The sequence below is a fragment of the Pagrus pagrus genome (assembly GCF_965226575.1).
Source record: "Pagrus pagrus genome assembly, chromosome: 3".
NCBI classification, from domain to species: domain Eukaryota; kingdom Metazoa; phylum Chordata; class Actinopteri; order Spariformes; family Sparidae; genus Pagrus; species Pagrus pagrus.
The window spans coordinates 20,092,096-20,105,338 of NC_140187.1; the positions used below are offsets into that span (position 1 = coordinate 20,092,096).

Sequence of the window (13,243 nt, forward strand, 5' to 3'; positions counted from 1 at the left end):
ACCAACAGGAACACAACTTTCTATATTCTAAACAAAGCAACGTTGGCCCTAAAATAGTAACAGATAGCGAGGCACAACTCAAGTGTGATCTACTGGATATTTCTAAAACGAGTCTGTAGCTCAGTCTGCCTCACCTGGAGGTCGCGGTTGTGATTCTCACAGAGCAGCTGGAGGAAGCGTAGGATGGGCTGCATGATAACGATTACAAAACTCATCTCTCCCTCATCCTGGTTCTTGTCCCCGACACTGGGCTGGCCGTCGGCTGCGTTGAAGTGGTCCTCGGGGTCCGCTTCACGCCGGTAGGAGTTAAAGGCCTTCTTTGTGGCAGACGAGGCCTCTATCAGTTGCTCTCTCACATCCTCCGTCATGACAACTGCTGAGTCTCTGGCTAAACAGACACAGGAGCCATAGAGATACTGAGGATACAGTCAAGAAACCCTCATAAATCCTCTTTCTACCCTGGATTTGTGAACACATGTTTATTATGTGGATAAACATTTCAATATTTGCTTGCATATCTTATACCAGAACAAAAATAAGACCACAATGAGTGACCTCCGACCTTTTTTGCGAACAGGGACATCTTTGTCCTGGCTGTCATCATCTCTCTTCCTGTTTCCCAGGTCGCTGGTGTTTACTGACACCGTGGCTTTGATCTCCAGCTGGGCCAGCTTCATACGGTCGTAGAAGACCCGGAAGAACTTTTCTGATTTCTTGTCTTCTGTCAGACGGCAAAAGAACGAACGCTGTACAGAAAGAGACAAGAGTAGACAGAAGACATTATGGATCTTATTCTCTGCTCGATTAATCGTGTCATTCATTCTTTGAGCTCATTTGCTGCTTTTCTCTAATGTATACCATCAGCGCTCTGGCTTCATGTCTCTGCAGACTGAAGCTGGGCTCATATGTAATCCATAAGTGTATCATAGACCTGGATATGAAGGAGCCGCTCAGCCTTGCTTCCAATTTTGCCCTGTGGCCACTCGTGGTATTGCAGCAAAAGCTTGCTAAGTTTGCTTGCTATGTTTACCGTTGCTTGACAGCACCGTCAGCTGCTCTGGGATTTCTTTTTCATTGGTTGTGGCTCAATAACTACCAATGCAATCATCCAGATTTTAATTCGTAAATATCAAACATGTTTGCTATTATGGTGGCCCCAGCCTGGACACTGCATTGGTATCTATAATAGGTCAATAAAATCAGCCATAGTCATTTGTTTTAGCTGTAAGCAATTATTTTTACAACTTGATACATGCTGACATTACATAGTGGCCTTATTTTCCTCTCCGAGTTCGTATTATGCAACCGAGTGCAGGGTACCAAGGGTGAAACGAGTGAACGTGATGTTGGAACAGTGAACATGGACTTGGCCTTTAGTTGCCAGTTTGGTCTGGTTTAGTTTAAAATTCTTTGTCTGTGAGCATATTGCATCAGATTTTTACAAAAAAATCAGAATGGTCTTGACTGGACCCTCACAAAACATCATACACAGTGAGGCCAGGCCGGGTTTAGTGAGGGTTTAAACGCTGCTGTTACTGATGTGGAATGGGGTCATGCAGAATTAGAACACTTTTCGAGCCTGCGAGCACACCGTGTCCCAACCCACAGGGCTGTTGTTTTGATTATGTAAGAGCTGTTATCTGCTGCAGCCTATGGAAAGGCTTCAACCAGCAGCAGCAGCAGCAGCAGCAGCAGCAGCCTCGCCACACTAACAGGGTGAAAAATGACACGAGAGGGAGAAGCCTGGCCTACTGAGAAACTGAGATGGTGGTGAGAGGGGGAGAGGAACAGTTAGAGACGAAAGACAGACACCAAAGAGGGAATGAGGGAGTTAGAAACGAGCAGATGATTGAGAGAGGGGAAGAGGTAGGGAGAGGGAATGTTATCAGACAGTATCTAGGCCAGTTGTCAAAGTTGTTACATAACCAGCCGTCTTTCCAGGTTAGATGTAAAACTGGGCTACCGGAGGAAACAAATAAATGATAGTCACAAGGAAAATGTTACAGGAAAATGATAAACGGACTAGACAAGCCGTGTCCTTCCTCCTCCAAGGACACACTCTGAGGTTTACGTGCATTGGAAAATAATTTTAAACACACTGCTCAACCTTTTCTTTGAAGATTTAAAATAGTGACCCATTAATTAAGCAGTCAAACAAGAGAGTGTATGCAGCTTATTAACACAACACGCAGCTAATACCGCGGCCAAGTTTCTTCCAAAGAAACAATGACATAACTGTGCTTGTGCCCCGAGGCAGATTCCAGAGCCTTTTTTTCGTGCCCCACCCTGGCCCTCCACCACTGAGCAGCAGCCCTCCTGCACGTACACACTCTGCCAACACACTCAGGGACGAGGAGATAGCAGCATAGGAGGGGGGGAGGAGGGGGGAGCTGCTGGGCAAGGCCATCACGCAATAAACAACTTGATGACAGAGTGGAGAGTGCAGAGAAGGGATTAGCTGCAGCACTGGCAACCCACGAACAGCTCACAACTCACAGCATGCCTGAGGAGGGAGGGAGGTGTGTGTGTGTGTGTGTGTGTGTGACGGTCATACCGGCCTGTCTCTGCTCACATAACTCTGTCCTCCAGCAGGCAGTGGAGGAGGTGAGGAGGGGTGAGGGAGGCAGGGTGCAGAGGGTGAGGCGTGAGGCCCACAGCCAGGATAACACACATTGATTGAACCGGAGCTCACAGAGAAAGGAGCGCTCACCCTCAACCCCCCCCCCCCCTCCCTTCAACCTTTACCATTACATAACTCGCACAGACACATACACACACACGCACACTTGTACAGTACAAGCACACACAAGCTGAAGCGCGCATACGCTAACACGCCCACTGACTTTTACACTCGCAAAAGTAGGTCAGCTGTATCAGGCACAGGCACATGCCAATTTTTGAGCGGACACACCCACATACAGTAATTTCTCTGAAACTCTGCGACTGCCAACTTTATTCTTATGCAATCACATTAATTTCCAGAGAATATCACGTTATTAGGATATCAGATTCAATCTCAGCGTCACAGTGCACGGTTGGCGGGACCAGCGCTGTGCCAGCAGGGGTATTTCATCTTATGAATCAGAGTTAGCTGAGCTATTAAATTTCACTGTAGGCAGTGATACGCCTGTTGATTGATGGTGGCCCTGAGGGGAACGTATTGGTCATGTAAGAGTTATTAATTATACTGTCCGGCAGTGAAAGTTTTCACCTGCAGCAGCAGCAGGCTGAAAGAGTCGTTTTTTAAAAGAGCCGGTTTCTAAGAACTGGGCAGACTTCAGTGGATGGTGTGAGTCACTGAAACAAAGGCAAAGCCTGCGCATAAAGATGGAGGACCGCAGTACAGACAAACACCACAGCAGACTTTCATTTTATGGCTTCTTTAGAAATGCCTTGACTTGAGTCAGAAAACCTTCACGTCTAACCACATTTGCTGCCTCTGTTGGGTTTCGACGCCGTTCCTCAGGCACCCGGTGACAAAATCTGTGATGCCGAATCAAGATGCCATCTGTGTTTTGATAGCACTGGAAAAGCAAGTACGAGAGTGGCATGATGGACGGAGTGACGTTATGGATGAAGTAACACATGGTGGTCAAGGAGAGGACGGAGGGATGGTAACAGGATGAAGGAGAGAGAGAGGAGAGGGACAGGCATCTCAGGGGCCCCCCTGTAGTGCTGGGTAAACACAGAGCCCCGTCTGTATCCATGGAGACAAACCCTGAGAGGAATGAGACGGGAGAGGAGTGGGGCGAGGTGGGGGCGGACAACACTGAAAAACAAGGTCATAGCGCTTTCCCTTCTCTCCTTCCGTTCAGCCACTTGGCATCAACAAAGGGATGTTATGTAACAGCTATTTATACTCGCGCTCCCTTTCCCTCTCGCCCTCCCTCTCATGTCAGGCAGCACCACATGCAAACCAAATGGAACTGCAGCTCTGCTTTGCGCCGACTCCTTTTTCCTCCTTTAACTCAAAAACCAGCGTCCTTTCTCGTTAAATTTCCACCTTAAAATTTGTTTTTGCAATAACGGTTAAAAAACACACCTGAAAGTGTTTTGGAGGGAAACAGAACATCATGCTCGTTACACACCAGATGGCCGACGAGTTAAATGTCACAAGTCGCCGCGTCACAACAGAATTTACAGCCGTCTGGGCTCTCATAGCTGCCACAGGAGAGGAGCCAGCAAGACTAGAAAGCATGAAAAATGCACTGGCTGTAAAGCAACCCCGAGACACCTACACATAAGCTTTGCATGGCAGCAGAAAGAGAGTGAGTGAGTGACTACGCACGCAATTTGGAGTTATACCGCCTGGTTTATTTCTGTGCGCTATGTAGGTCATGAGTAAATAGTTAACTATGTTACGTGAGAACAAGATATACACGACGCAACAGGTGCTCTGCTAGGCACGTCAAATGAAGACACTGACAAAAGCCAGCAGGTTTTATCCTCGGTTTGCTTCGTCGCACAGCAAGTTCTCACCTGAAGTTTGGAGAAAAGGTTCGACTGATTTATGAATTTTCAGACTTTTTGAGGTTTGTTTTAAACAAAAACACAGAGGACATATGCCTGGGATAACAGCCAGGGTTTACTTAAACTCAAACAATTTTACGGAAAGTATCAAGTGACTCAAAGAACACAAATATTTGTACTTTGTGGTACATTTCTACAGCTGCATGCAGAGCAGTTTACCCTCCCACAGAAACCTCCGTTTTCAGAACAAATCTTGGGTAAGAGGAGCTCCGGTTTCTCTTCAATCCCCTTCTGTGTTCCCCCTCGTCCCTCCGCCCTCTCTCCCCACTGCCCCAGTTCCGGAGGCCCAGCATGACCCAGTTTGGGCCGGCAAGAGAGCGCGAGGGAGCGGGAGAGAGGCTGGAATGTTTTGAAGGCTGAGACATTCCTCATTGTTCATTCACACAGGCCTTATGTAACGCAGACGGATCACGTGACGTAGCTCTGCAGCAGCCGTGGGAAGCCAAAGCATTATCTCTGCCACAGTGGCTTCCTCGCTCTAACCTGATTATGCAAGCCCTGTGCTTGCATAACAACGCGCAGACGGACAGACAGACGGAAAGAAGGCGAGATCGACAGACACGGCAACGGACAGGCAGACGAGACAGATACAGACAGAAGAGTTGGAGTGGCTCAGGTTTAAGCAAATAAGGAAAGAACATTCATTTACATCGCCTAATGCACACATAAGACGCCCCAAAGTGGAAAAAAAATAAATGTTTTGTAATACTTATCTACTTTTCTCTAATCTACTACTGACATCATTAGCAGCTGGCCAGGCCTTTCAGCCAAATGATTTAGTGCGAGATATGAGGCAGAGGAGAGCCGCCTTCCTAATGTACATGTGCAGCTATAGTGGCACACTGACCCACATACAGCAGATCCTCCAGTAATGAAAACTTCCATCCATGACACTGTGTTCCTTCCACTGATCGAATCATAGCAGGTCATGCACAGATGCACTGTGAGATAAGCTGAGCCTTCACATAGGTAACGACCCGTGAAATCAAAAACACTGCAGATCGGTTACCCTAGGTGAAAAGGTAAGTAGTTAAGTGTATTTTGTTTTTGCATTTCCATTATTTAATGAAAAGATTAAGACATGAAGCAGCAGGTGAGTTGTTCGACAGTAGGGCATGTCCTCAGCTGACTGAGATGAGGGGTTAACTGACCTGGATGGTGGTGTTTCCACCTTCCAACAATGCAATAGCCAGGAGGATGCTCTCTTGGAAGACTCGGTCGCTGGTGGTGTTCATGATGAGGTCGATGACCAGGTCAGAGGCTCCCTCTTTGTCCAGGTGACACTGAACCTCTGCCAGGCTCATTTCACCTCGACTCAGGCCCCCAGGACCCCCCAATCCTGCAAGACAGAGGACAGAGTGACATGTGTAAGGTACACATTTAAACGTTTAGTCTGAATAAGTCCCTGCATTTAACTATTTGGCAGCAACAGAAAAGGAAAAAAAAATTGCATGCCTGCATGATGATCCTGAGTGAGAAACAGGATGTTCAATGAGATAACATAACGGTACAATAAAAAATGAAATCTTTCCGTCTTATTTCAGTAATACAGTTGCTTCATGTAACATATCTGAAAATGCAGATCCGTGAAGCGTTTTGCATTTATCAACATATTTTATAATTTCTTCTTTAGCCTGCCCCTTGAGCTTTTATTTAATTCATAAAAAAATATAACTATTATAGCAAGAATGGCACTCAATAGATTGCATACCTCAGCCGACGCCCAACAGTCCCCTTTAATTCAATTGTTTTTCATTAAGATCCATGTATTTTCACTGAGAAATGAATGAAGACATAAAAAAATATCCTGTCTTGCAACTTTAAAGAAAGTGAGAAATTAATTTGTCACTTTATTCGGACCTGCACCAAAAGTTATTGGGGTCTATTCTGGGCTGAGAACCGCCCTCCTTTAACGTTTCATCAAAATCCTTCCAGTAGTTTTTGTGTAATCATGTTGACAAACCAACCAACTGACAGACACAGGTGAAAAAACGTAAAAAAAAAACAAAAAACATAATTTTGTAATTAAAAATATTCTTAGAAAATTTTAGTTCCTTAAAAATGTTTTTTTGCCAATTATATTTACATATCATATAATAAATATTTGACCAATAAAACTGCAAAGCTTAATATTTTGCACAAAGCAACCTAAAAGTGAACTAACACCAAAACCAAGATATCCTTTACGATACGATTCCTTCTATTCAGGGATGCCCAATGTTGACAACCTCTAAGGTTTGGCCCATCAGATATTTCAAGATACAAAAATTCAGAATAATTCAAGTTAAAAATGCTCTTTCAATAAGAGCAATTTTAAATAATTATTATATTATAAATTATAATTATAAATAAGAGCAATTTTCGATTTTTTTTCATAACCTGAGCACAGCAGGCAAAGTGACACTGCGCAGGAAGTCAGTTAATTAAGGGAACTTGATATCATGGTGCCATTTTGCATCTTAACATACAAGACAAGTGATCATCATCTTTCAGTTTTGGCCGTCCAGGGGAGAAAGTTTGAGCTCTTCTGCTTTAATCATATGAGGTAAGACATTTATTGATCCAGGCTAACTTTAAGGACAAATCATTTTGATCAAAGTCCAAACCTACTCACTACTGTAAACCTGTACTAATCAGCGTATCAGTGCGGTCGTGTAATTCATTGTACACGACTTTCCCTGCAGGTTTCCCCCCCGAGGCCTCAGCTTCAGGGTACATATGGAATTCTGAGCCTGGCTCTTGTTTCTGCAACAGGTGCAAAGGCTGTTTTCACAGGAAGTAGCAGCTTGTCACCTAGCAACAGTGAAAAGTGGATCACACAGGGGAGGGGGTACACTTCCTGCAGGCTGGAAGTTTGCCAACATCTTGGTGCACATGGGAGAGATGGTGAACCGGGCACCAGGGTGGTTTTCTCTCGGTCTTTGAGTTCAGTTAAAAATGCAACATAAACATCTGGGCCATTCGTGACAGCTGTGCAATACACATGGTATGCATACAGTACATGATGGTATGTTACACTGAATGTTAAAACACTGCCATGTGTGGCACAGCAGACAACCAGCCAGTCTGGTTACTGGGTCAATATATTAGCGATGAATTTATATGAAGAACAGACTCTCGCAGCACACACCATTGGCACCAATATGTCCTCCAGAATCTATATGCAGATTAAATGTTACATCATACATGTCACATATCAGAAGTAATAACTCAAATAGAAGGAGAAACAATGCACAGAGATGCACTGCTTCAGTATTTTGACTGCAGATAGCGAAACAAGGACCATGTTATCAGGTGGAGATAAGAGTGTTGTGCTCTGCGTGCTCAAAGGGCAGCTCGCAGCACAGCTCTGGAGCTGATAACCGGCTCAGGGCCAGACAGATAGAGCCTCAACCTTATATAACATCACTGAGAGAAGAACCTTGCTTTACTACGACTTCAGGGGCACAAAACAATTTGGCTAACCAACAGGAAAAGGTTTATCTAGACTTCGCCCCCTGATAGTAGTCGTTACTGGCGGCAAAGTCATGCTTCTCTTTGGCAGGGGCCTTCGGTTAATGCTTCACAGACACGTCGGCTCATTTAGAGGTGTCGAAATCACTGTTTTCATAGCTTTGGGTGCACTCATCACTTCCTGCTGTAAACTATTAACAACAAACTTCTGTGTTCGCTGTCGAAAAAAAAGAGCAGTCACGGAGTCCCACCTGATTGGTTTTTGCCGGGTCCTACCGGACTGAGGGGGCCATTGCTAAATGACGTCAGGCTGTCCCTCCGCCCACCACTTCGATGAAAGTTGCCATAGTAACGGCTCACCAGAATCTGTCTCAGTGCCTCACCCTAGGAGAGGAAAAGAAAGGGAAGGATGTAATGACATGATGTCAGAGGAGATGTTGTATAACAGGGATAACATGCATCATCAGAGATGTATTGTGGCCTTTTTGGGGCACATAAAGAAGCCCAAACCTGCCATTACAGCCACTTGATATAATCCACAGTCATGGAGCAACTATAAATAAACTTTTTATTTTAAATATTGAATTTAAAGAGTTTCTATGCAGTGCACGCACAACCTAAAGTCCTGCGTGCACTGCATAGAAATAAGCTGCATAGAAAGTTGTCCTCTACCACCCACACGACCAACTCTGGTGTGGTTATCATCAGCGGCATTAACCCTGTGTAGTGACAATGTGAGGTCCTGGTTTTCACGTAGACAGACCTAGGGCCAGCCCTCCCACACTGTGACTCATCCAGTTAGCAGCACGACTTTGCCGTTGTTATGGCAACCGCAGCACATAGCTACCTGACAGACCTCCCATGGGATAAAGTGAAGGAAATGAAAGAGAGGTTTTTTTTGTTTTTTTCCCCGTGTGTGTGTTTGTGCATGATTATGTGCAAATCATCTGTGGGTGGTCCTCGACAGACGACAGGGGCATTATGTAAGCTGCGCTGCCATAGTTATCCTCCGGAGGTCAAGACTCGTGTATGTGGGAGGTGCGACGAACACTATTCTCATCTTCTACTGGCAGGGGGTTAATCATCTGTATGTATTGTGTGCAACAAGAGGATGAGTCAGAAGATGATTTCCTGGTCTTACTGGGGAATACTTTCTTTTATCTGAGGCCTTGAGTCATGAGCCAAATTCTGATGGTTTCCTGTCTGGATGTCACCTAAATGATTAGCAATTTACCGAAAACTACGACACCGCCATGCTGTGTTTTTTTATTTGATGAACTTGTTGAACGAACTTGCCAAAAACGGTTGGCGGGTAATAAAAAGAATACTGCCCTCCTGACAGATGCAGCGCTGTGATTAATATGAAGAGGCATGCTTATCAGGCACACAGGAAGCATACCTGCTTGCTAAATAAAGTTCTTCTCTCAGAAAGGATAGTTACATATTGAAGAATCACATCAATATTTTGAATCTGGAATATCAAAATTAGATCTGCCTTTTTAATGGAAACACTTGAGGCTCTGTAAAGTAACAGCAGTTTAGTGCCATAGAGTGCCATAGATACCATTAGAGAAAGGAGGCAGAGGGAAATATGTCGTAAAAGTCATTAAAGCGCTCTTTTCGCCCTTCAGTTAAACATTAGTTCGCTGTGTTTGGGTGATCAGAAACACAAAAAGTAGGAAAAAAGTCAGACAGGTCAGTTTTCATCAAGATACACAACCACCTGCTGTGTATCTGAAACTTGACATCTGACCCTAAGGTGTTAGAGGAGGGTGAAGCGGCCATGCTGTGAGTACCTACCCTCTTCTGGTCCTCCAACAGCTTCTCAGGCTGGTTCTGATCCAGCTGCTGGGTGGAGTGAGGAGTTTGAGCACAGTGGTCCAACAGATACAAACACAGGGTTAGTTTTCATGCAGCTCAGAAAAAGGTCATTGTCAGGTTAATAACCACATCAGGTCCTTATTTGGCTGTTTGAAGTTGCCATGCAAAGATCTGCCCCGTGTGAGTTGCCATGCACATACCGCCGTGTTAGAAAGCAGGGAAGCATTACAGTTGTGGATGGTTTGGAGAGCTGAGACAACAATTGCGCACAGTGTTGAGTACTGATAACGTGTTAAAAGACATGACCAGTGTGATTGGATATCTTCCTCTTGTTATAATCTTTTGAGACGTGCTTTTTTTCCCTCATTATATATGATTTTATCAATGTTCATGTAGCTCTTTTAAAGTAGCGGTTCGACATTTTGGGAAATAAAATGAATCCCTCTTTTGCCAGGAGCCATGTGAGAAGATCAACACCACTCTTGTGTGTGTGGTAAATCTTTAGTTATCTTTTGTTTGTTGAATCCATGTTTGTTGACTTCCTGAAGTCTCCTCCGATCAAAAAATGACATGACAATGACTATTTCCTTCAATATTTCAGCAAAAGCAAAAAAAAACTGGGCAAAACCTTAAATCACACTTGAATTTGAAGTCAGGGATGAGTAAACACGAGGTGAGAGTTTCTCACTATGTGGGCCACGGTCTGAAAACCATTAAACACCAAATACACCGATGTAGACCATTGAGATCTGTTCCTGTTCTAATTTCCTTAAAGATTCAGTGTGTAGGATTTGGTGGCATTTATGTGACGCTGCAGATTACAACACACTAAAATACTTCTCATCTCACCCCTGCCCCCCTGGTGGCCGCTAAACATGGAATGAAAAAAGTGAAAAAGCCCTCTGTAGAGCCAGCGTTTGTTTAGTCCGCTCTGCTGTAGAAACATGGCGTTACAACATGTTAGACTCCGTGTTATTGGACCTAAAAGGCTCACTCTAAGGTAAGGATAATGTTAAATGTCAGTTTTCTGGAGCTGGAGTAGGCCTGATAGCTAACTAGCTATTACTGTTACTAACATGAATCTATTCTGCAGATGTTGCAGGTGCTAGATGTCACTAAATGTCCTAAATAGCACCTTTAACGCTTCACACAAACAATGGGGATTCAGGGTGGAAACCATTTCGCAGTATCAGAGTTCAGTTCCTCTATGTGTGGTATCTGTTCACCGAGGCAAAAGGAACCTGGTAAAAGGCAACGCTCTACATAAATTGTTATGTAAAAAGACACACTAGGAGGGGCGGGTGAGGGGAGCGGAGCAGCAAGGGGCGATGGGGTTAGAGTTACATAATCACTCCAAAAGGAACCAGGCCACTAAACCAGTGACACAGAGCTGCTTACAGTGGCCATCTGTCACCAAAAACACGGAGGGCAAGAGGCAAGTGAAAGACAGAGAGGGTGACAGAGGGAATAACAAGCATAGCAGGATTTACTATGTTTGACAGTTGAACTGCTCTGTCTCTCTGTCAGTCAGGATCAAAGGCATGATGTACACATTTCATTCATGCATCCACAGCTTCACTGCTGCTTGGCGCAGAAGTTTTTGAACTTTTATGGAGATATGCAACATAATTCTTCCACAAGATATTCCCTGGTCTGATGTTTTGATGCCAGTAGGTGCAGAGCGCTGTCTCATGTCTTGTTCAGAAAAAAAAAACACCCACAGGTGTTCAACTGAGTTGAAATCTGGGTACTGTGAAGGCCACGTATGATTCACATCCTTTTCATACTTAGAAAACCATTCCTTTCACATTCATCTGCAGTATCGCGTCTTGTGTGGAAACATCCGCAATGGTTGTTTCTCCTCTCGTCAATTCGGGTTTCGAGATGCCACTAAAGGATCTGCGAATATCTCAAAAGAGATCTGCATTATGGCACTTGTCAACTTGCAGGTCAACATCTTAAGAGGTGCGAAAGAACAGCTAAATCCGGTGTGAAGTAATATATATATATGGCAGGCAAAGTGAGAGAGCAAATGCCACATGTAAGTTCCTCAATCACTAAAGTAGCTACAGTACACGGCCTCTTGCTCAACACAGAGCATCTTAACCCCAGGAATTAGATGCTCCCCAAACTCACATGCATTTCTGAAAACATCAGCTTTTCAAGAATTAATGAAGACTTGAAGAGAACACATTTTTTTCAAGGAGACTTTAATGTATTAAATGTGTTTACTCAACACATAAAGACCTGAAAATGTAAAAAAAATCCCCATTTTAGAGAGACACACGGCTGGTGATGAGCAGTATTTCAAAAAGGGAATAGGTAAGAGGGAGATGGAGTTTGTTGGTCGGTGCGTGGGTGGGGAGGGTAAAAGCGTAGTGAGACATAGCGAGAAAGTGAAAGTGACAGACGTAGACACGGTGTGAAAGCAGAAAGGGAAAACACAGAATATATTCACATATATACCCTGGAATACACCAAATGCAAATAATGCCGTTTGAGCACATATTACTTAAAAGCTGGACTATTAAATTGATCATGTATCTAATCTACAGGCAGTCAAGAGTTGCTATGATACCTAATGTTTCCTGGACTTTTCTTGTTTAGTTTGTGACATGTGTGCAGCTCAGCAGACGTGATTTGGCTTTTTTTAGCGTCGAGACTTCAAAGTCACTTGTGACACGCGCAACAATTGATTTCAAAGTGGGGCAGAGTTCAGCTGCAGGTCAGGGGGCTACACGTTCACCCGCACGCTGCAGGAGTAACATCTTCCACACATCTGTGGACGCTGCCTCGCTGTCACCACATCACACCACAGAGCAATATGCTGATCCGAGTAGATACGTGCAGCTAATCATCCCCAGTCTGACCATAGACACCACAGAGTAAGCCCTCACAGCTGCCACATCCGCCCCGACCGCAGTGCATTCCACCAAACTGGAAACTCCCCGGGGCAAACCCCTGATCAGTCTCGCACCTTTCAGCTCGACAATAAGGAAAATAAATGAGCACACACACACAAGGCATTCTGCTTCGTGTTTGTGTGTTTCTTCTGAAAGTGCATAAATAAACATGTGTTTGCAGGCTGAGACTGACTCATGTTTAAACCAGTGGTGAATGACATGAATGCTGGGGTTTACCACTCGCCTGCTCGTTATGTGCGCACGGAGCAGCAGACTAAATTAAAAAAGAGTGCTCTGTCATTTTCATCGCGACTGACCTACTTCAGTACCGGCGATGTAGAATGAATCCTACACTCTTGGCCCGAGTGGGCAAAGCACGGCTGCCAGCGCGGGAGAAAATGTGTTGAGTAGATTAAAAAGCAAGCCGGATGCTATCTTAAAATCGGGGGGAAAAAAAGCCTATTTTTCTTGTAAATCCGCCCAAGCTTGCCAAGGGAAGAAACAGGGAGGTGAAGGGGATGAAACATGACTTACTT

At 44.6% G+C, this 13,243-nt stretch overlaps 1 protein-coding gene across 5 annotated transcripts in view; it reads right to left on the reverse strand.

Moving 5' to 3' along the window:
• The window catches only part of LOC311254747 (inositol 1,4,5-trisphosphate-gated calcium channel ITPR1), a 76,541-nt gene that overhangs the window by 23,506 nt on the left and 39,792 nt on the right, over positions 1-13,243 (reverse strand). For 3 of the 5 annotated variants that reach the window (XM_084348691.1, XM_084348689.1, XM_084348688.1), the window contains 5 exons: positions 9,784-9,831; positions 8,235-8,367; positions 5,682-5,869; positions 563-746; positions 135-388 (listed from right to left, as the gene is read on the reverse strand). In XM_084348691.1, the coding sequence (XP_084204817.1) occupies positions 135-388; positions 563-746; positions 5,682-5,869; positions 8,235-8,367; positions 9,784-9,831 (807 nt within the window). The remainder of the gene's footprint in view (positions 1-134; positions 389-562; positions 747-5,681; positions 5,870-8,234; positions 8,368-9,783; positions 9,832-13,243) is intronic. The other 2 variants (XM_084348690.1, XM_084348692.1) reach the window with 2 other exon arrangements.